We start from the raw sequence: 25,379 nt of genomic DNA, 5'->3' as shown, positions 1-25,379 counted from the left end.
CTGCATGCATTTATTTATGGTCAGAAAATATTCTAAATGCTTACATATCATTTTCTGTAATCCTTCCAAGAAATACGTGCCATAGGTGTTATATTCTTCAATTTGCCAGTGATGTAAGCAGCACTTTGGCAGGTTAATTGATTTATTCAAGGTCATAGATAGAGGAATGTCATAGACTGGGTGAACCTCAGATCGATCTGACTACAAAGGTATGTCCTTTACTATTCCAAAGACTGTAAAGGCTGCCTTCATTATTTGACCAGCATGTGCTGGTCAAATATATTCTTGAAGTTTGAGAAGCCATAAAATCCAAATACTGAGCATGTCTTCTTTATCTCTACTGTAATTACATATCATGATACAGCGTCAACTTTCACAGGATTAGAGATAAAATCTAGAAATTATATTCAGTTACCCAACATAATGACAAGTTACCACATTTAATAAAGTAGATTTTTTTCTGCTCCTTCTTCCATGAAAAGGAATATATACCAGGGGAGTCAAAAAAGCATACACATTTTAAGAAATGTTAAAGGATACTCACTGTAATCAGAAGTGTCAGGACACTGATGATAATCACATTAATCTCCCTGTAAATGCAAAAGTCAAATGTGACTTGTATTCATTGTATTGCATACTACAATTTTAATACAGGTTTTTCCTTTCTTAAAATGTGTATACATTTTTGGCACTCTCTGTAAATGTAAAGGGTTGACTTCTGAACAGCACAGATTTAAACTGCAGAGATCCACTTATACACAGACTTTTTTTTTCAACTAAAAGCAATCAAAAATATAGTATGTGAAACTCACCCATGTATACAGAGGGCCGGTGTCCTGGAACCAATTCTTTGTACAACCAAAGTGCTACTGTATATATACATAAATATTCGTGTATGCATATATATGCATACACGAGATATATATGTACACACAACAAATTATAATACACACCATTTACAATAAAACAATTTGTCTTCCTCTCTTATTCTAGCTGTTATTTTCAAGGGGTTAAATGTATTTTTAAGAGGTTGAATGTATTTGTCATTTTAATATGTTAATAAAGACACACCTTAGAAAATTGCAATCATATAACACAAAATCGGTAGTTTTGTTTCACATATTCACATCACAACACATTCCTAAGGTTAAGCTTACTTCCTGGCACATGAACTGGCATATTCTACTCCTCTTTTTCTAATTAAATAAAGAATATTGAAAGCAGAAGGTGACATTATGTGTATAACTTCTCAAATTGTTTAAGTTAATAATGTGTTAAATGTATTGTTTTTATTATTTATAACACATTTTTGACATGTACTAAGTCACAATATGTAATATGTAATATTATGTCATGAGCTACAATGTACAGGCTTTGCTTAAATGGAAATGAAGTTGTATTTCAACAGAGAAGGCCAAATTCTTCTAAGCTAAATTTAAATTCTATTTCCTACAATTTAGAAATTATTTGTAGGGATTACAAATTTCTCATAAGATTTTTTTTAAATGTTCTTCCTTAAACACCACTGTACTCGAACCAGCTGATGAATTCTTCTTATTGGAATGACCATTTTCTAAATGATAGGGGCCTTTAAGGAAGATGGTACATAATTAACGAAGTTAATATTTCACTGAGGAGGGGAAGAAATTCCATCAATGCCAATTTAGACAAAGATTTAAGAATGATAAATTTGGAACGGCTCACATTAGAATTGTCAAAACCACTCTTACTTAGAAAAACCGTAAAGAGAAGAAGAAATAGTTATTAAATATTCAAGTTATTCTAGTCATAGCTTTGCATGCATTATCTCATTTAATAAGGTTCAATCCATTCAGCAACTTTTGGTGGTCAGTATTTTTAGTATCCACATTTTGCAGATGAAGAAGTTAAGGCCTAATTAGGCTAAGTCATGTGACAGAGATCACAGAGCTAATCCTTAGTTCAGGGTATAAAAGTAAAAAAGGGAAATGAAACTCAGCAAAGCAGTTAATTTGTGCATAAAAGATTTGTTGTGATCCATGACTATATTTGGTACATGCGTATAATTCACCAGAGGATTGTCCTTCATCACTTCAAATGAGGTATGATGGATGATCCTATCCAAAATCTCATCATTCAGGTTCTTCTCTAGAAATTTAATAATCTTCTTGATTTCTGTCTTTGGATTCTATCAGTAAAAAGACATATCCAAGAAAATGATAAACAAGTAAATAACTGACATAATGTGAAAATGTATAAAACATTTATAATCTGTTTTCTTAAATGTTGACTCTGAATACTGAAGGAAATTCACATTTGGTTGGCTCATTCTTCATAAGTTTTAAATAAACTAATTATAAAAGTTTAAAAATCAGTAACATATGTTTAGCAAAATTGTATAGAATTATCTTGTTTATTCTAGCTCTGACATTTTAGTTCACATTCAAAATGCAATAAAAACAACCCCTGGGCTCAATATTAGCAATATTTCAAGAAGCAAAAGCGTCACAGTTACTTCAAATTAAATTGGAAATCAGATTTGAGTTGTAAATGTTGTAAAGATTCAGTATCTCTTTATGCTTTCTGCCTTTATTTTTCTGTTCTTAGTAAAAATTTCTTTTTTTTTAATAAAAATTTAGAAACAAAAAAATAAAAACTCATGGAAAACTTCAAATATGTTTGATTTGAAGACTGATTAGACCTTGCTTTGACATAAATATTAAAAACTTCAACAAAAGTGCAAATAAATCAAGGACTAAACTACTCATTAATTATCGAAGATGCAAGGAACAAAATCTAGGAAATGAATCATTTTTCAGTTTCTAATCACATAACAATATTTATAACATTTTAGGAAGCAAATAAATTTGTATGGCTATGTCTAGAAAGGTGTTGGGAATGTGATATCTAAGCTGAAGTTGAAAATGATGAGCCAGAATTTACCAAGACCCAAAATGCATGGTCTACTGAGCTGTTAAAGACTGAATTTCCAGTAGAAGAAATGGTTCAAATTCTTCGAGGTATAAGATCTTCTAATGTGTTCAAGGAAGAAGAAAAGCAAAGTGATTGAAATTTAAGGTGAGTTGTTCATTAAGTGTGAGAGAGGCTATAAAACCAAGAAGATGAGTTATGGCAAAATTTGAACCATCTTTAGATGTCTTGACGGAGGATTTTTATGCAGTGGGGAGGCAATAGCATTTTAAAATGTGTATTATTAACTGTGGATATGTGCAGGAAGTTTCCTCTAAAAAATTCTGACCATATTTTCAGTATCAGTCCTCTGTGAGAGAAGCATGAGATGTGTCAGTAATGAGTAAAAGGGCAGAAATGATGTTAGTATAGAAAAGTCCAGTGGAAAAGATTGCAGTAGTACTAGAAAATTTATAGATGAATAGGCAAATACACAATATTTTCTGTTAGACATACAAAGTATTTGGAGAATAATCTGGCCACTGCCAAAGTATTAATGATGATGTTAATCTATAGAGCAGTAGAAGTTAAAGCAGAAAGTACTGGTTCTGGTTGAATCTTGTGTATTTTCTTCTTCACCCCCTTTATTGAGAATTTAAGTAGAGTCTCATAGACTATTGTAAATTATTATATTTCTTCTGATTTTTATTATTGATTAATACCCTAAAACTTTGCTCCATTGTTGTAGTCGTTTTAAAACTCTCTATATAACATTTTCTAAAAATGACCATATGACAGAAGGAAAACATTTCCTGTTAAGTATAATGTATGTTGCAAGTTTGAGAGGGATTTTAAATATATAGCTATGACTAAAAAGCTGACTGGGCTAGATCATAAATTTATATGAATAAACTGACTTGATTAAAGCATTTTACCTGAATAAGGACAGAAATGGTTTCAAGAGTATCATGTGGGGAACAACGTGATAGTTGACTCAGAATTTAGATTACAGCCTAGCCCAGGAAATATATTTCTTTGTTTTATAAGGAAAAGGGACTACTGTTAGAAGCTAAAACTGTTCTTTTCATAAAACTAGTAAGTGCTACTTTGGTATTCAGATAATGAAAATGTATTTGGTAAAAAGAAGGGACAATTTTCTTTCTTACGAAGAATTTACAATCCAACTCTGGCTCAACAGTCACTCAGGAAATGTCATCACTTTGTTAAAGTGGTTTAATAAAACTATGCTATGTTTTTTAGCTGTGTAATGCCAGCAAATTGACATCCGTTATCTCAGTCCCTGGATAAAGGGGCAATGATAAGGTTTAGATCACAGATTCTCTCTGAAATGTAAACAACTGCGATGAAGGGAGAGAACCTGGGCAGAAAAGAAAAACTCAAAATATTTGTCATTACAAGACATGAGAAACACCTTTGAAATTTCTCAGTAGTAGAGCAAGAGGTATTTCATACAGAATGTAATTTATGTGTTATGCTTTAGAAACTGAATGCCATAGTAAAATAATAGATGCATTTGATTTAATTTTCTAAAATGATATTTGAATGTATTGTCACTAAGTTGGAAAAAAATATATTTTGAGAAGGAAAAAGTCATCCCAGTTATGGTTAATGGCAATATTAAAAATAAAAATTACTTATCAATTTTACCTACCTTTTCCAAATAGGAATTTCTCCAGATATTCTTCCCAGGTGCTGGGAAAAAGGTCTTAAATTACTCATTAAGTAAAAATGGTAGTATGAGACAGCAACGGCCTTGGCATTTTGAGCCAGATAAATCATCTTCAGGGAGGATTAAGAAAACCAAATAAAAAATATTTTGATAAAAAAAAAACCTAGAGTCAAGCAAAATAGCAGAGTATTTTTTCACCTGGAAATCTTGGACCTTGAAAGTCCCTCTATTAGCACATTTAGTATAGAATCAATTTAAGAGAATTTTACTAAGGCAATGCCTTTATGAGATTAGAACCATAGAAGTCTGGAGGTTTTGAAAAAAAAAATGTCTGTTTCTGGCTTCATGACAACAGACCACTATGTCTTCAGAGAGAACTGCAGGGTCCTAAAACAAACATCAACAAGAAGATGACACTATGACTAAAGAAAATACCAGCAAATTGAAAAAAACAAAATTGTGGGTGAAAAAAAAGTTTAACTTCTGCCATTTAAATATCCAGAAAATATTAAGTGTTGAAAAAAATAGAAAAACAAGGCAAAGAAAAGATATTCTAAACATTTAAATAAATTTAGAAGGCTTCCAGTTCAGAAATTAGAAGACATAGACTCTTTTATATCTTTTTCTGCTTTTTTCCTGTAAGTGTAACTAAAGTATAACTAAATTTCTTCTGGAAATTATTCAAGAGACTCTGGAAATTGTTCAGCTATAAGAACTCTTCAGACATATTGAATAAAGACCTGAATAACGCCAACGCGGTGAGTTTCTTCTGGCTTTCCTTTTATGTCCTACATACTCTTGGACTGGGCAGTAAAAAGGGTTGTGAACTGTAGCCATTAACAGGCATAAACTAAACACAAATATACCAAAATTTAAAAAAAAAAAAATGCTCTCCCTGGCCATAGGATTAGCAAAGAGGAAGCCCAACAAAGACATAGTAAAGAATCCCAAATGCTTCTCCACACCTAGGTCCACATTAGGTGACCTCATTCACTGGCAATAGCAGTGATGAAGCTCTTAGTCATCCAAGCTTCTGCTACACTACTGGGACCTTCATGGGCAGTGCCATTCAACCACAGTGACAACAACAGCTCTGTATCTCCCTGCCCTCCATCCAATGACATAAGGAGACCCAAAACCTAAGGCTTTTGTCCTCCTTCCAGAAGGACAGTTAGCAATAGCAACTGATCTGGGGAGGTACTTTATGCCCCTGTATACAGCATCAGCAGGGATGGAGCCAGATTTTCGGCAGTCCCAGAAATCAAAGCAACCTGAAAAAAATACTGAGCTATGTCAAATGTTGATTATTTGACAAAGATTCTAAAGCAGCTATCCTTAAAATGCGTCGATACTCAATTAAAAATTCTGGAGAGGATACAGGAATAAGAGAACACTTCTGCACTGTTGGTGGGAGTGTAAACTAGAGTACCATCCCTGTGGAAAATAGTTTGGCGATTCCTAAAAGATCTAAAAATCAACATTCTGTGTAACCCAGCAATTTCCCTTCTGGGAATATACCCAGAGGAACTCAAATCACTTTATGAAAAAGATACCTGCACACATGTTTATTGCAGCATTATTCACAATAGCAAAAAATATGGCACCAACCATGCTGCCCATTGAAGGAGGACTGGACAAAAAAAATGTGAAAAAAAAATGTGGTACATATACACAATGGAGAATTACGCAGCCATAAAGAAGGACAAAGTTATGAACTTTGCAGCAATTTGGATGGACTTAAGAGTCTATAATATTGAGTGATCTATCACAGAAACAAAGAACTGAGTACCACATGTTCTCACTCATAAGCGGAACTTGAACAATTATCAAAATACTGTAAGAAAGGGATTGACAGTAGTTGGCAACTGTGGGGGGGGGGCAGGTAGGGCACACCTCATCAACAAGGGTACCTACATAATGAACATTTTTATACCGAACCCTGAATTGTACCTCACACCTTTAAAATAATAAATTTTTTAAAAATCTGAAATAGCCGGACTTGGTGGCTCAGCCTGTAATCCCGCGCCTTTGGAGGCTGAGGTGAATGGATTGCCTGAGCCCGCGGGTTCGAGACCCGCCTGGGCAGCGAGACCTCATCTCTACAATAAATCAAAAAATCAGCCGGGCGTGGTAGTGCGCGCCTGTAGTTCCAGCTACTCGGAAAACTGAGGTGGAAGGATTGCCGGAGCCCAGGAGGTCGAGGCTGCGGTGGCCGGGAGCGGCCACTGCACTCCAGTCTGGGCGACAGAGTGAGACTCCAACTCAAAACAAAAAAAAATTGAAATAAATAAAAAAACAGATAGGAAAGAAACATAAGTTGCATGTGGAACATTAGATATATAAAAAATATAGATCTGGAAAGTACAATAACCAAAATGAAACATTCACTGGAAGGGCATAATAGTGCAAAGGCATGGTAGTATTGGATCAGTAAAGCTGAAGATAAGTCAATAGAATTTACTGAACATGAATGAACAACAGAGAAGAAATGGATGACAGAAAAATGAACAGAACATCAGGGGTCTGTCAGATAATAACAAAAGATCTAACATTTATTTATTCAGAGTTACACAACAACAGGCGAAAAAGTAAAACATTGAAAAAGTATTTAGAGAATTAGTGGCCACAAACATTCCATATATATGCCAAAAGAAATAAATCTATAGATCTACGAAGTTGTGTGAACCACAAAAAATAAAAATAACCCCCCTCAAAAAGTCATATCAAGAAACATCAGAAAAAAACTTCTGAAAACTAAAGACAAATACAATTTTTTTTTAAAAAAGTCAGAGACACACAACACATTCCATATTAAGGATCACCAATTTGAATGACAATAAATGTCTAAGCTAAAATCATGAAGATCAAAATATTTTTTAAGTTCATAAAGTAAATATTCTAAATTCCTTCTTTACAAAAAAAGAAGAGCAAAAAAACCCCAAAGCAAGCAGAAGAGAAATAAAAATGAAGCAAAAATGTGTCTTGTCACTTTTTAAGAAAAAGAAATTAAGTGAATGAACCTCTAGCAAAACTGACATAGATAAAAGAAAAAAGACTCAAATAAGATCAAGAACAAAACAGAGATAATCACAACAAATACTGCAGCCTTAAAAGGGATAATGGAAGTATAATGTAAACAACTCTTCATTTATTAATTAAACAACTTAGAAAAATTCCTTACAAATCTCAAACTTGCAAAAGTCAGACAAGATGAAATGTATAATTTGTATAGCACCATAATTATTGAAGATAATACATTTAAAATACAAAATCTCCCCATAAGAAATTAAGTGAGCACAAATGTTTCAGTGAAGAATTGTACCAACTATTAAAATAAGAACTAATGTTCTTTAGTTCAGTTTTGTAGAAGTCCAGAAGGCCAGATGATCTAGAGACAGCTGAGGCAATAAAAGTAGCAATATTATGTCGAGATAAAGATTCTGTGGCTACTTAACTTGGAAAACTTTCATTTGTAAGTTTAGATTAAAATTTTTAAAAAATAAAATTGCAGTAATTCAATAGAGCCCAATTCTCATAGTCACAGGTAAATAAAACATTTGAACATTTACTGACAATGTAAGAGGGTAAAGGGTCATATTGAAAAGTTGACTTGCAGTCAGGAGTGTGCCTTGCAGTGTTTCTCCCAGAAAGCCTTAGAGAGAAGATTAGTTGGTAGATAAGTCTTCATAAACTGAGATGATGGATTCTTCTCTATCTGCTCTAAACCTGAAAAATTTCAGTGTGGTATATAGAAATGTTAGAGTCTCCAAGAAGTCTACATTTCTTTATTTTCCCAATCAAATTTTCAAAGTATTTTTGAGCGTTATATAATATAGCTAAATTCTGAGCCAGTCACAGACTTTTTACTGGATTGCAGAGGCAGTAATGGGTAATATTTAAGGGCATAGGTTCTGACACTTTAGAAGTGAAGTTCAAATGCTGACCGTATCACATTAATTGCGAGACATTTTGAAATCTCAGAGTACTGTGCTTCACTTTCCCTATCGCCAAAATTAGATGTAATAACACCCACTGTGATGAATTGGAGTTGTTATCATACCTGTGTATTACCATAAATGTCTTTTAATGTTCTCTGTATACCAAAGAGATATCAATAACTAGGAATTCTAAAATTGGCTACTGTGTTGCACCAGCTACTGTAGCATAGATGATGCTATCTTGGTATATAGTAAGTTGTGTGTATATTTTAATTATTTGTTCTGTGTATATTTAATTATTTCCTTTATGTTTCATACACACACACACACACACACATACACACACATTCATATACTCATAGATTTACTGCTAATCTTACATAATCTTGCCACCTCTGCATAGAAAGACACACCCATACAAAATTATATCTAACTCACTAATTCAAAACATAGGTATATGTGGGTGCCTGTGTGTATATAAAGTGAAAATGCTGTGCAATCTTCAGGTGTTTAACTTCACTCTCCAAAGTCATATAACTAGCATGTGGTAGAACTTGGCTTCAAATTAAGGTCTTTGGATGGGATACATATGAATTTCGTTATGGCAGAAAGTGTCATTTTTGTTGTTGCTTTTTTTTTTTCCATTCAGAGCCAAGAAGATCCCAAGTGTCCTGTATCTCACCATATCATTAACATGGCCAGTTGAAGGCACTTTGGGGATAAAGCATACACAGAGTTTCAGGCATAGGCTAGGAAGAGTTGAACTAACCCATTAAAATTTCTATTTCTTAAATGATTTTGCTGCCTTTATCACATCTCAGATATTCTTTTAATAATGCCATAACCTGTAGAGCCACCAAACACAATCTCAAATTATTGCTGTCTTTTCATTCAGGTCTTTCCAATAAATCTAGGAATTTTATGCATTCTTTTTCCCCCACAATATTACATACATCCAGTCTAACCTCTAGATTTACTGTCAATCTTGCATAATCTTGCCACCTCTGCTTAGAAGGACATACACAAATTTTCTCGCTCATTCAAAATGATCATTTGTAGCTGGGTACGGTGACTCACACTTGTGATCCCAACACTTTGCGAAGCCAAGGCAAGAGGACTGCCTGAGACCAGGGGTTTGAGTCCAACATGGGCAACTTGGAAAGACCTCATTTCTACAATACATCAAAAAATTAGCCAAGCATAGTGGCGTGTGCCTATAGTTCCAGCTACTTGGAAGACTGAGACAGAAGGAACATCCGAGCCCAGCAAGTTGAGGCTGCAGTGGCCATGAGTGTGCCACAGCACTCTAGCCTGGGCAATAAAGTGAGAGTCCAACTTAACAAAAAAATATTTGTTTCACCTGTTTACAATAATTCATTATATATAGTAAGTCACTTAGTCTATTTACTATGACATTCTTTGTTTACTCTTCTGTTTAACACTCATTTTTGTTTAATAGTTGATTTACTTATTTGTTTACTAGTCTATCCCAGTGCCCCTGCCACCTACCCTCAAACATACACAATAGAGTGGAGATTTTATAGGAGCAGAAATGTTCACAAATAAATGTCAACAGAGAACAATGACTAGCACATGAGTAATATTAAGAACATATTAATTTGAATAAAGATAGCACATGAGTAATATTATGAACATTTTAATTTGAATAAAGTAAAAATGGAAGATTCCCAGTTAAATTTGAAATTCAGATAAATAACGGATGATTTCTTAGTAAAGTATTTCCCATGAAATATTTGGGACATCCTTTACTAAATAAAATGGTTTTCTGAATTTCAAATTTAATTAGGGGAACTTGTATTTTATCTGGAATCATTAATTACAGACCTATAAAATTTTGCTAGGGATTTTATTATGCTTCTGCTGCTTTAGCAGTTGCAGCCTCTTTACCCAGTGTATAAAAATGAGTAACTGAAGCCAGGCTCAGTGGCTCAGCCTGTAATCCCATGCCTTTGGGACGCTGAGGTGAATGGATTGCCTGAGCCCACAGGTTCGAGACCCGCCTGGGCAGGCGAGACCTCATCTCTACAATAAATCAAAAAAAATTAGCCGGGCATGGTAGCGTGCGCCTGTAGTTCCAGTTACTTGGAAGGCTGAGGCGGAAGGATCGCCAGAGCCCAGCAGGTCAAGGCTGTGGTGGCTGGAAGAGGCCACTGCACTCCAGTCTGGGCGATAGTGAGATCCAACTCAAAAAAAAAAAAAAAAAAAAAGAGAGAAATTGTAATCTTCCACAATTCATTACTTAATGCTCATGACATGAACCTACATGTGTTTCTTTTAAGAATTGTTTCCAGTGTCTGTTGTTCCTTGTTCTTCTGTCAACTTTCTAAAAGACTTCTCTATTTCCTTTGTTTTGCAATCATTTTTACCGTGTGATGCCCTTAAATGAATTCCTTAAAGCCACAAGTGTAAGTGTGAGGAATAAAGACAGCACAAGTATCCACATCCAAGCTCTAAAGTAGATCTAAGTGCCACAATTTACTGTTGTCTGCCTGCTAAGCTTCAACCACGCACTCAGGCAATGTTACAGAACCTTCCTCTCCATCTCCAACTCTGCCTCCCACCAGTAATCCCTGACCCCCAAGTTCCTGATTACTTTGTTTCCATCAGTTTTCCCATTTCATACTTTACTATGGCTCTAATGTCTTACTTCACTCTTGAACTCATATTAGTTGCATATCCCAACATAATCCTTCAGGTTCAAACTTTAGCATTTGCTCTCTGACTTCAGGCAACTACACAGAAGGGCTGACACCCTCCCTGCTGATACTTCTCTGGCTATGGAAATAATTAACACAGTCTGTCTGTTTTGGGGCACCTTTGCTATGGGAGAGGATTGGGATGTTACTGCTTACAATGATGTACAGATTTACCACCATCCTCCTATCTTCTTAGCCCAAATTTCCAGCAGCATTTGAAAGCCAGACTTTACTTCTTGACTACCCCTCTCATTTGCCTACAAATCAAATATTCTTCCATTTCTTCTTAGTTTTTTTGTTTCTTTTCAGTTTCCTTAGCTAGCTCCTCTTCCTCTACCAAGCCTCAACATGTTGGTGTTTTTCACAGCTCAGTCCTGCTTTTCTCATATTGCTCTACAGGGTTACCCTGGGTGATCACATGGATTCTAATTATTCTAAGAGTTGCCTAATAAATATGTTTTAACTAGCTCCAAGTACCATAATTTTAACTGACTATAATACCCTATGGCATCTCAACCTAAAACTTGCAAACTGAATTATTAATAGCCCCACATTCAAATATGTTCTTTTCCAAGTACTTTTTTTTTTTTAAGAACAAGTAAATGGTTCCATAATCTACTTGGTTGATCAAAATAAAGACTGTAACAGCCAAAAGTATGCCACTGTACTCCAACCTGGGGGACAGACAGAGTGAGACCGCCGACTCAAAGCAAAACAACCATTTGTTTTAATTGTTTACAATAATTTATTATATATAGTAAGGCGTTGCTCAGTCTTCTTATGACATTCTTTTTTTTGAGTTGGAGTCTCACTCTGTCGCCCAGACTGGAGTGAAGTGCCAACGCAGCCTCGACCTGCTGGGCTCCGGTGATCCTTCCACCTCAGCCTTCCAAGGAGCCGGAATTACAGGCTTGCGCTACCATGCCTCACTGAATTTTTGATTTATTGTAGAGATGAGGTCTCGCCGCCCAGGTGGGTCTCGAACCCGCGGGCTCAGGCAATCCACTCACCTCAGCCTCCCAAAGGCGTGGGATTACAGGTTGAGCCACCGAGCCCGGCTATGACATTCTTTTTTTAATGTTCTATATAATGTTCATTTTTGTTTAACCATTTATTTACTTATTTGTTGTTTACTGTCTGTCTTCATGTTATTCTTGTCATTCTTAACTCTTTCAGTTCCCTAATATTTCTTATACAGTTTATCGACAGGTTCAAAGTATACCTTCTCTAGCATCCACAAAGCTGCCAGTGGGGCCTTTGTATTTAAAGTAGCAACAATAACAACAACGACAAAAACAACAACAAAAACTCTATAACTTTTATTTGTCTAAAACCTTCAATGTTGTTCTTATCGTACTTACATATAATTAGAGAATCTTCTAAAAATTACAAGCCCTGCATAACCTATCCTTGTCTAGCCTCCAATTGTTTTGCATTCCATCTTTTCCTTCCTGCATTGATCTTTTTAGTCCTTGGACTACACCAGGTCTTTTCTTAATCAAGACCTTTATGTCTAATACTTCACCTTCCTGGAATATGCTTTCATTATCTAGGTATGTGGCTTTAAGTCTCAATTTACAGTAGACATCCCTGAATATCCCATTTAAAGTAAACCTTCCTGTCATTCCCTTCCTTAGAGTCCTATTCTTTGATTATGTAAGATTAATAACATGGCTGCATTATTAGCTTATTACTTTTTTAATATCATAATATTGTTGCAAGCTCCCTGGGTATAAGATATATAATTTACTAATCATTTTATATCTATCCCACAGCAAAGTGAAAAATTCTTTAGAAGCTCTTAAACATTTGTGGAATAAAAAATTAATGGTATTAATAATAAGTTTATGTTTTAAGAGAAGTTGGTACTCTTTACTAATTTTTTAAATTACAACAATGTCCTAAATTATAATTTTATTGCTCTAATCTGCCAAATTATACACAATAAAAGTCAATAAAATACAAGGAACATTATTTATGCTATTAACTAAATTTTCAGTTGTTTCCAATAACACGACTCTTCATCTTTCGTGCCTTTTTTAGAAGTGCGGCAGACTAAACTACAGTTTTTTCATATTTCTAGGTTACTATGTTGCTTACAAACTTACATTTTATGTTACCAAATCTATACCAGTTACTTTGAATGGGAGTCACAAATATAATAATGCATATACTATGTAAATAATATTACGTGATGTTCTTAGTCCAGGGAGGGTAATTTCCAATATTGGAGCTTTAACATTAATAAAGTCTCACTTACATTTTTCAACTTCATCATTTAAAATCATGTCTACAATTTCACTAGCCCAAGTGGTACCTATGGCAAAAGGCAATGTTTTTATAATCATCACTCAAATCTAGGGAGGAGGTGAGAAGTACCTATTAGAAGTTTTCCATCTTAATACACTCTATTAGAAATTTAATTCTGCAATTTCTCTTTGTATGCCTCATATGTTCCTTATAATACAGTAGAAGTAGATGGCTGCATTAATAGGAATATTAACTTTACTTAAGATACTATGATTTTAGGTGAGTGGATTGCCTGAACCCACGGGTTCGAGACCCGTCTGGGCAACTTGGCGAGACCTCATCTCTACAATAAATCAAAAATGAGCTGGGCGTGGTAGCGCACACCTGTAGTTCCAGCTACTTGGAAGGCTGAGGCGGAAGGATCGCCGGAGCCCAGCAGGTTGAGGCTGCGGTGGCCAGGAGCAGCCACTGCACTCTAGTCTGGGTGACAGAGTGAGACTCCAACTCAAAAAAAATAAAAATAAAAAGATACTATGATTTTATATAGAGAAGGAAACCAAAGTTGATGTCAGACCTGCACTTGTCAGGCCATGAAACTCACCTGATTTAGGGTAAGTGGCTATCACCATGTCATCTGGTCTGTGGAACTGTTCAACCTTTTCCCAGTTGTTCATAAAAACACAGATCACGGGATAGCCATGGACCATCTTCAGATTTTTTTCCAGGGCATTTTTTTGGAGAAGTCATTTTTATACCAGATTGTATAAATACTTAATAGACTATTTACTAATGATTAGATCATGGAGAAATAAAAAAAGATAAAAATCAGAATCTGAGACACTGCAATTTGCCACAAAGTAAGATTGGCCTTTAACACACTGAGTACACAGAGCTCTAAATACAAAGGATGTTTTTTGTGGGCATAAACTGTATACTGCTAGAGCAGCAACTGGCTCACTGACAAACAGGGCAACCATCTTCAGTGGAAGCTTTGAAAAGTATTGGAATTGCACATCTCACATTGAATGAAAAAGAATTCTGTTTCACAGAAATGTACTTTAAAAAAATTCTAGGTTACAACCGGGCTTGGTGACTCCGCCTGTAATCCCGCGCCTTGGGAGGCTGAGGTGAGTGGATTGCCAGAGCCCGCGGTTTTGAGATCCGCCTGGGCAACTTGGTGAGACCTCATCTCTACAATAAATTAAAAAAAAAAAAAATTAGCCGGGTGTTGTAGCACGCGCCTGTAATTCCAGCTACTTGGAAGGTTGAGGCGGAAGGATCACCGGAGCCCAGCAGTTCGAGGCTGCGGTGGCCAGGAGCGGTCACTACACTCCAGTCTGGGTGACAGAGTGAGACTCCAACTAAAAAATAAAAATAAAAAAATCTAGGTTTAAAGCAAAACAAATCTATCATTAATACTTCAGCTGTATCCCTAGAGAGAACAATATGTTTACTCATTCTACCAATTCAAATTTTAATCTCATCCAAAAACATACCCACAGATACACACACACACACACACACACACACACACACACACACACACACACACACACACATATAATGTTTTATCAAATGTCTGGGTTCCCTGTGGCCCAATCAGTTTGACACCTAAAACTATCACAGCGAGTCACTCATTATTTATTTTTTCCCACTTAATCATCACTGAACTTTGCAAGCAAAACTGTAGCCTTGCTTTTGGTATTTCTTGTTTTTTAACTCTTCCCCACATTCTTTTCCCTGATACACATGGAATGAAAACATCTCAGAACTAAAAGAAAATGTAGCATGTGAATTTATAGACTGCTTCATAATCTATTTTTTCATTTACTTCTGAGACTCAATAAATAATAATAATAAATGTATACTAGTGAATAAATAGAAATAATTTGACCTAATCACTGTGTGAATTGCATAATATTTCAGATAAATTTGTATTTCTTCAAGTAAAATAGCATGAAACTTCAAAGATTACCAATCACTTTAAGAATGACTGATAAGTATACCTATTTTAGCCAAATATTTTATAAATAATTTGGTGACTCCAAAATTTTTTGAAGGAGTTTTAAACAGTGATTGTACTTACTAAGTTCTCAGCAGTTGTTTATATAATGGGTGTCTCAAGCAAAATAACTAATTTAAGAGCTAGCTGCAGTTTAAACTAGTTTATTTATTAATCCATATAGACATAAGTATGCATTTGATTAGGAAAAACATGTTGATATAACAGCCTGATACTTCAAAGGTAATTCCTCTACTACCACCCCCAAAAAAGTCTAGAAGAGAAAAATTGGGGCAACATTTCTTTATTTTACATTGTCTGACTTGTATTATTTTTATAAGCAATGTATCATATTTTTATAAGAAATGTATCATGTTTGTTTCATCTTATCATTAATAAACTTCACACAGTAATAGTGAGTTATTTTGTTTCCCCCGTGAAATTCATTATTAAACGATATGTTTGTCTTAAAATAAATGGCATCTCATGCTAAAAATACAGTGAATATGAATGAAAATACTTTAAATTTTGCATCTTCATTTGCTGCTTATAAAGTAAAGGAGTTGTGGACCCCAGAAGCCTGGAACAAAGGGCATTGATGAAGGATCAAAGTTTTAGTAAAGAGTAAAGACAAACAAGGTGAGAACCTGAGTCAAGAAGCTTAATAAAAGCTGGGTGGCTAGGGCATTTAAGGAAAATGATATGAACTATTTCCAATTAAACTATTATCTTTTATATTCTTCTCAGTTTTCCTCCATTCCCAGTAAATGTCTGATAGCCTTAGCAGTCCTTTGTCAATGGAAAGTCTGAGCCTAGTAGAAGACATTCTCTAGCATAAATAAAACATGTTAGCAGCCACAAGAAAGGAACAGATCGTGACGTTGACATTGAATGAATAAATGAAGGATGAGACCTGCACTTCCCACCTAGAATTTTCTTTGGTCTTAAAAATAGTACCCTTCCTAATTTATATATAAAGGAATAAGTGAATACAAGAAGCAGCATAGTACCTTCAGATATTAGACTTAATTTTTACATAATAAATAAAATCGGTCTTTCTGAAACATTTTATTTTATGAATTTCTTAGCAAATTGTTTCATTTTATTTGAAAGTAAGATTAATACCAAGCCTCATTTGAACAAGTCATATTCTGAATTATTAGAAAAATAAGTGAGGCTCTACTTTTCTTCCTTGGCTTTGGAATATCATGTTTAGTAGTATTTTAATGTTACCTACCAACTCTAATAATGCATACATAGTATGAGAAAGTAAATGAATACTGAGGATGTGGACACATTTCATGCTGCTTACTGCAAATCATATAGACAAACTGATTCCCCATGTGGTAGGTAGTTTACATTACACATTTACAGCATCATCCCTGGTTCCATTTTATATCTTACCTCATTTTTTGGTATTCTTCCTTTCTTTATCTTAATTTAATTTGTACTATTGTTTTGTATGTGCAAAATCAATCCACAATCACTCTTCAAATTACAGTTCATGTAAAAGTGCCATATGTTTTTGGCCTCCTCTGAAAGCTTCCTAGAAATGAAGAATCTCAGGTCCCAATCCAGAATCAGAATCTACGTTTTAACAAGATCTTCTAGTAATGTGTATGCACCTGAAAATTTGAGAAACATGACTCTAAACCATCTTTAATTTGTACTCTAATAGAATGGTGTGCACATAAGTAATTTATCAAAACAAATTCAGTGTTTTCTAGAAAACAACTTGTATTGGATGTGCTTGATGTGAATTATCTCTAATTGTTACCTACCCTGAAAATAATTCTTATTTTCATGTTGTGAAGTAGATTAAAAAAAAAAAAACAGAGCTTCAGAGTTTCTGCTCAAAGACACAGAAAACAAGTGGCAGTCCAGAAATGAACTTTGGTTTGCCCAGTTCTGCTCATGTGGTCATGCTGCAAATTTACCATTAGCCCAACTCAGTCAAAGATGTCCATGATTTATTTCCTCCAAATAAGGGTGTTTACAATTTGTAAAGAAACATTTTGTGACAAAATTCCCTCTGACAAAAAGCTTAAGCTTCTTGTGCTAGGAAAATGTTGCCAGAGAAGGTGGACATGAGTAACAAGATGAAAATAAACCAGCTGATTCTGAATACATACTAGTCACATCTCGGAAGCTGGTGTGACCAATTTAGGAAACTACAGGATATTAGGCCTGAAACAGCATTACCTTATGGTGACCAGTGAATGTTGGTGATTCCAGAATTATACGGGGAAAGACGTACAGAGGAGAGGGCTGGAAGATAAAAGATAACTCATGTCATTGAATTGGGTATGCTGGAAGATGATTTAGGAATTATATTTACTTTAAAAGATAAAATCAATTCATACATCATTTTAAACTCTACTGGAAAGCCACAAGCAATTTTATGTGATTATAATTTACAGTCTACATGAAATCTCAAGTCTTCCTACTCAAGATGAGCCGGAGACTGAAAATTAAAATGTCTAAAATTGGCTTTAATGAAGATTAATGGAACAAGAGTCAAAAATGAAAAACAATGCCTGTCTCTGAAGAAATTTAGTCATCTAACATTGAAACTAAATTGTTCTTTTTTTTTTTTTTTTGAGTCGGAGTCTCACTCTGTCGCCCAGACTGGAGTGCAGTGGCCACTCCCGGCCACCGCAGCCTCGACCTGCTGGGCTCCGGCGATCCTTCCGCCTCAGCCTTCCAAGTAGCCAGAATTACAGGCATGCACTACCACGCCTGGCTAATTTTTTGATTTATTGTAGAGATGAGGTCTCGCTGCCCAGGCGGGTCTCGAACCCGCGGGCTCAGGCAATCCACTCACCTCAGCTTCCCAAGGGCGCGGGATTACAGGCTGAGCCACTGAGCCTGGCTAAATTGTTCTTTTAATAAGTAAAGTATATTTCTTCCATTTGTTTTACCCTTATAGATTCAGTTCTATGTGGTCCACACTGAGCCCCAGCTAATGATATATGATATAAATGTAGTGAACAACATATTCTATATTCTGGAATGTGTGTGTGTGTGTGTGTGTGTGTGTACGTGCATGTATTTGGGGTAAAGGAAAGATGTGAACAGAGAAATGAGAACTTGAAAATTATTCCCTTTTCTTTAAGTTTCATGAGAAGTCCTCCAATCCTAGCATGCTTCAGAAAAAGTTCCATTAAATCTAGAAGCATAAAATCAAACACTGGAAGATTCTACACAGCATAAACAACAACACTGAACTTCCCGTGGGAAAATTTCAAATTACAAATATTTTCAAAATTATTCTGACAAAGCACAATATTCTAAGTTATTCTCAAAAAGCACAATAACTCTGTAAATGCAGGTAAGCATTTCAAGAAAATAAATTAAAAAGCAAATTTTAACTCACAACTTAATCCCCTCATTCGGTTTTTGTTTTCACTCTGTGGAGCTGCTGAGAGCAACCCAAGAAATAATGGTGGTACCGGGAGGGCAGAGCACTGAGAGTCCAGGAAAGCTCTCTCAAATCTGCAGGAAAAAACCAAGTTCAAGGACTGATCTGAACACAGCAATCACTGACTTTCCAGGCAGATAAGATAAAAGTTTGAACCACCCACACATACACACGATCACACACATCCAGAGGCAGGCTCCACTGTTTCAATAGCTGGCAGAGCCAGGAAACACTGAGAAGGAAATGAACTTGGTTGATGGTCATAAGTCAGAAGTTGCCTAGATCTGAAGTTCTCTGAAGACTTCAAAGGGTCTGAGAGGAATGCAAAGGAAAGAACATGAAGGACTAGTGGATCAAAGCTTGTTACTTTTCCACCTCATATAAGAGTGTCTTCTGCGGCCATTGCCTTGCTAAGCTACAGTGTGGTCATGTGCTCTTTGAGCTATGGCCACCCCATGTTTCCTGGCTTTGGCCCCCTCCCCTACATTGGGAAAGTGAAGCTCCTCTTTCTCTCTTTCAAATTTACTTTATAAATAAGCTATATTTTTTAATCTAAAAAAAGTCTTCTAATAATTTTGACCATTAAGAACAGTGGTTATGAGTATGAGTGTCTGCGTGAGAGTGTGTGTGTTTCATCTGGAGGAAACATGTTTCCCATATCATGGAAAGATCAGATAGACTAGAAATGTTCTCAAGATGAAATAGCTTTTGGCAGCAGAAACACAAAGAACAGAACTAATAGTCTCAGAAAGTACCTGTTTTCTATCAGTTTAATCATTTCCACAACTCTCAGCTTTTTTTTTTTGTATGCAGAATTACATATACACAGGGAAGAAGAAGCAAACAAGAAGTTAGTGGGAATTGACAAGAGTGTTTAGAGGCACTGAAACTTTTTAGATAGTATTTGCTTTTTTATTTTTAAAAAAATGTGCATTACAAAAACATTCTAGAAGATACAGAAGTACGATTTTATTAAAAATAAATATAAATATATATTAAATATAAATAAATATAAATATTTCCACAGAAAAATTAGAATAAACTAATAATTGCTTATTGAAATATTTATGCTCTCATAATTTTAAAAGCTATGAATATATTAAGGACATTGATAATTCTTTTCTATAAATAAAACAAATATTTCTTCAAGTTTCTATTGTAATTTTATTTATTTCCCTTGCAGGATATGTGGCATGCAAGTTAGACTTTGCATAATGACCTACTATTTGTGACTACATTTTAGCCTTTTAAAAACTTTATTTCATAAGAAGATAAATTCCTTGAAGACAGGAACTGTATCTCATGCTTTAACAAAATTACATTTTCAAGGCAAATGTAATTAAATCTCAAATATATACTTGTTTATATTCATTGGTGAGAAAAAGCGCTTCTAAATTTACCTATGCATGCTTCTAATTACAACAGGGCATATTATTTTTACTGCCTGCATTTTCCAATAATATGCTCAAGTTTTTTAATCTCCTAGTACTGAATAAATATTCTAAATTTTTATTTATTTATTTATTTTTTATTTTTTTGAGTTGGAGTCTCACTCTCTTGCCCAGACTGGAGTGCAGTGGCACGCTGCCAGCCACCGCAGTCTCAACATGCTGAGCTCCGGCGATCCTTCCACCTCAGCCTTCCAAGTAGCTGGAACTATAAGCTTGCGCTACCATGCCCGGCTAAATTTTGATTTATTGTAGAGACGAGGTCTCGCCAAGTTGCCTGGGTGCGTCTCGAACCCGCATGCTCAGGCAATCCACTTGCCTCGGCCTCCCAAAGTGCTGGGATTACCGGCTGAGTCACCAGGCCCAGTCTATATTCTAAATATTTTCCAGAGCAGGTTCAAAAAATGAAAAATGGGGAAAAAAACTTGAAACTATTTAACTTGCAAAAGTGATAGTTTTTCTCAGGTTACAATGTTTTCCCTAGTTCCTTTTTACATTTTGAGAATGTTTGTTTTTTCTTCCCTATGAATATGCATTTTAATATCCAGTTTCTTTGTTCATATACCAGTGGCTTCTACGTGCAGTTTGTCCAGTTACCCCTCTTGTAACTGAGTCAGTTCAAAGAAAAGACAATCTTTTTTGCAACTATTTGCTTCCACGTAAATTCCTGAGTACAGGGCAGTATCTTTTTCTTCTTGTGGTAAAATTACTGGTAAGAGTCACATCCTTGAATTTCTTTGTGTCATCATAGCTTATCCACCCAAGAAGGCAAGGACAATCAAGATGAACCTAATTTTGTCTCTAAAATGTTTCAATGGCAAGTGTCACCAGAATGCCTTCCTTACTTCCCTTTTCACCACTGGTGAAGTCTCTCATCTGATATTGACATCCTTGTATGTGACACTCATCTTTAATGAGAAAGAATGATGATAGGAGTAAAAGGGCGTTATTGAATAAAATAATGTCCAGAAGGAATACAAATCTTGACATTGAAAAATAAATGAAAGTATTCAAAAATGGGCTAGCAGAATTTGGATCTTCCTCCCTTAGATGTGTTCAGAAGCAAGGCATCCACTTGTTTAATACTAGTTAAAAGTCTTTTGATGGCAACATCTGTGGCTTCCTCCTTTCCATAAACTCATTGTCTTTCAAGATTCCACTTGTGTACTACAATATGAAAGGTACCTCCCAGAATTGTTAAATGAACAACATGCACAACCAAACATGCTGGTACTATACAATAGCACTGATCCTGCCCCTTAAAACATATCCAGTAGGCCGGTCTCGGGGGCTCAGCCTGTAATCCCAGCACTTTGGGAGGTCTAGGCGAGTGGATTGCTGGAGCCTGCAGATTCAAGACCATCCCCAGCAATTTGTCAAGACCTTGCACGTGTAGTTTCAGCGACTACTTGGAAGTCTGTGGTGGAAGGATTGCCAGAACCCAGCTGGTTGGCGCTGGGGTGGCCTTGAGTGTGCCATGGCACTCCAACCTGGGCGATGGAGTGAGACTCCAACTCAACCAAAACAACAACAACAACAACAACAACAACAAAGTTCCCCGTAAAGGTTATGATGAATGAAAGATTTTTAGATATATATTAACAATCATAGAGTCATGCAAAGTATTAATAGGAGTTTTTAGTTCTAAATGTAGGAAGCAGATTGATTTTATGAGTCAGTTGTACCTGGTAAATACTAGCATAATTACTCCCACAATTTTTAAAAATTTCTATAATTATTAATATGGCCCCAAGACCAGGTAATCAACTTTCAATGAGAACATAGTGGTGAGATTATGAATTTCAGTATCAGGAAGATAAACTTACGTTCGACTGAGATTCTCCCACTTGCTTGTTGGATAAGCTCTATTGAAAAAAAATGAGCACAAAAATAGATTCTCATTTACAACTGCCACCAACCAAATGTATTCTCTTCTTCCTCAAGAGAGGGAGTTTCGTGTGGTTAGGCAAGACAAGGTTCTTGGGGCTGAGGGAGTGGCTATATATTTTCTTCTTCCCTTCTCATTGTTAATAAAAATGAGTTAGTGGAACAATAGAGAGTGAATGTCTCAGCACCAATACTGACGTATCTAACTCAAGGTAAAATTGAAGCTACAAGAGTGCTCCAATCTTGGGTGCTACACGATCGCTTACTTTCTTGGCTACCAAAGAAAGAAGAAGCCCTGTTTGATAGCTGTAATTTTTATCTATTCCTGGCCTGTTTCTTACCCCTGGAGAAGGAAATAACAAAGGTCATTACATGATGTCTACTTACACGTCTTTTTTGCACTTACATATAACCCACCCCTAACACACATACACACACAATTATTTTCTAGGCAGAAAAGAAGGTGAGAGAATTACTTCCTTGGGAAGCAGACTAACACACATGCCTCACAAAAATACAAGGAGGGTAACGTGGTTCCTGTTTACCATTACAGTAAAAGAGCTTGAGTTGCAAGACTTCTCCCACCCTATAGGCCAGGTTGGGGAACAAGTAAGAGGAGACATAGCTGGTTTTTTCTTTTCTTTAGTAGCCTTGGGAAAGAAGAACAGCTACCTCTGATATCCATACATCTACCTGTGGTTTCAATTTCCTGAATAAGAGACAATAAAAGCCCTCTTAAGGGAGTGTATATTTATTTTGAGACCTCTTAAATTGCCTCAGCAAAACATGAAAGTATTTTTTAATAACATGCAATTTACACTTTAATATCTTCAACTTTTACCCCATCACTCCGTCCTCTTTGAACTCCTCAGCAGCTTTGGAGATACTGGCCACACCTCTGATCCTCATCCAATCTCAGTCTGAGAAAGTGGTTGGGCAAAGGTTCCTATTGAATATATTGTTTGGCATAACTTTGAACAACTAAATATGTAATGGCTTATTATAAGATTGAGTTTATTTCTTTGTGCATACATCAACTGAGTCAAAATACCACATTGCTAATTTTTTAATCTTTGGAAATCATTATTTCATAACTGAACAAGTCCTTAAAAGCTTTTCCTGCTGCCTTTGTTCATCTACTGTCTAGATTTTTACCCAAATTGCTTTTGCAGATGACTGTTATCATTTACTGCTTTAGCAGTTATGTTAACAGTTTTGAGAATTTGACTTTCATAGCTGGATAAGGTAAACACAGTAAAGAATGACTAGTCTAAAATAGTTGTTTCATAATTACTTGAAGTACAAAATAAATAACTACTTTTCTTTATTTTTAGGAAAAAATGTCTTTTTTCATTTAAAAGATATGATAATGTTTTTATTTCAGTTTTAGTAAAATTAAAGTGATGCTATATATTACAGTTATTGAACTTTTCAAGTTTACATTAAGTAATTTGAAATCCATGAGATTCTTTTTTTGTATATTTTAAAGAAATATAGAGTTGAGTCTAGGGTTAATTTCATTTCACCTGTCTATACTGTATTTTAACTGACATAGCTGGTTTAATGTGCAACCTATGATTACCTCAACATACTCATAAAATAATAACTTTAACCAAGAAATAAACACAGAATGGTGATTCGGAATTCTGTCAATATAGAATGTGTTTTCTACTCTTGGTATCATTTTTAACCTTTCTTGAAAAGTTGAAACTTTGTAAGACAGTTTGAATATACTGAAAATTCAGAAGGGGTAAAAGTAAAGAAAGCAGAAAACAGTATATTACAACTCACCACCTCCCCTACTTTATGCACCACTATGTTTGTGTCTTTCTTTCCAACATATGTTTAACTGTGTTTTGTTTTGCCACACTTTATTTTTAAATTTTCTTCACTTTCTAGTGTACACCACTTTTCATAAATTACATTAGAGATTTGGGATTGAAAGAACTGAAGGTACTTTCTAACCGGGTCTCTGCTACCCTGCTTTCAGTATAGCCGAGAAAATAATTCTTAATGTCTTCAGTTTCAATTTACATTGCTTTTGAGTCATGGTGAAGTGTAATTTTTATAGCAAAGCATAAATGTCTAGTCTCAAGTTCCAGTTCTGTTGGACATTGAAGAAGCACATACTATCTGTTTGATCATTTATAAATGGGAATAATTCTGTATCTAATTTACATAAATGGTGAGCAAATTTTAAAAGATAATATGTGTAAAACACTTAGTATTATCACTGGTAGTCAGTACTATGCAAATACAGACTACTGTTATCATCATTTCTGCATTCATGTTCTGATACAATAGCAGAACAGGCTACAACAATGGAGATGGCTTCTGGGCAGTGGGTTAAGAGGCAGAAATGGACTATTTAATAGAACTCTTAGTAAGTCAACTGCAGTTATGCTCACAAAGAAGGTGGTTCACAAGAGTAGGGACTGCATCCCCACAGAACTCTTGTTATTGCTGGCTTCCTCCTCAACCATACCAAATCTATTTTTCTTTAGAGGACAGTTCCTGGAAATCACATTTGATTTTTCCATTCCATTGTCACAGAAAGCCCCGTTAAGATGTCTTCTACTACTGTATACCTGCAGGTACATACACAATTCCCATGCATATGTGCATTTTATTCTTTTCTCTGGTTTTCCTACTGCCATCTTTTTTTGTAACATCTCAACCCCCAAAACTCACATTCCATAAACATCTTCAAGGTCTGTTATTCTCTATACTGTTCACAATTTTTCTCAGCTAAATTAGCTCTCAGGAATAGAAACACTTACTATAGACCCTGTATATCTTCTGGGAATTATAATTTCTGTCTTATTGAAAATATACTTGCTTACCAAAGAAAAGCATACAGTGAATTGCTGAGTTAAACTATGCTTTTGATTTATTAGGTCTTATGTTATTTTTTAGCAGTTATCTAAAAAGGGGATGTCAGTAGGGCACAGATACCAGTGAAAACTGATTTTTAGATTCATACAGGCACAGATGTGATAATCCTCTGTCACTATCTGAAAATGAGGAGTGTTTCTGAGCTGAAAGTGAAGCAGAACATATGGCTTCATTATTTTTAAAGTTTCCTTAATATGAAAATGTTTATTCTCTTGTTTCTGTTTTGTTCCAGCTAAACACTA

At 35.2% G+C, this 25,379-nt stretch overlaps 1 protein-coding gene across 1 annotated transcript; it reads right to left on the bottom strand.

Moving 5' to 3' along the window:
- Positions 1 to 1,936: 1,936 nt before the first annotated feature.
- Positions 1,937 to 14,215, bottom strand: LOC103272029 (sulfotransferase family cytosolic 1B member 1-like; the record flags this gene model as incomplete). The annotated part of the gene is given in 7 exon segments (XM_021718328.1): positions 1,937 to 2,167; positions 2,280 to 2,329; positions 4,562 to 4,610; positions 4,612 to 4,689; positions 8,208 to 8,305; positions 13,426 to 13,551; positions 14,086 to 14,215. Coding segments are annotated over 7 exon segments (762 nt in total), but the record flags the coding sequence as incomplete, so codon positions are not given.
- Positions 14,216 to 25,379: the final 11,164 nt, after the last annotated feature.

This window comes from Carlito syrichta, unplaced genomic scaffold (genome assembly GCF_000164805.1).
Source record: "Carlito syrichta isolate Samal-C Ts95f unplaced genomic scaffold, Tarsius_syrichta-2.0.1 Scaffold312077, whole genome shotgun sequence".
NCBI lineage: Eukaryota > Metazoa > Chordata > Mammalia > Primates > Tarsiidae > Carlito > Carlito syrichta.
The sequence above is the reverse complement of the archived record's forward strand: the minus strand, read 5'-3'. Positions and strand labels throughout refer to the sequence as shown.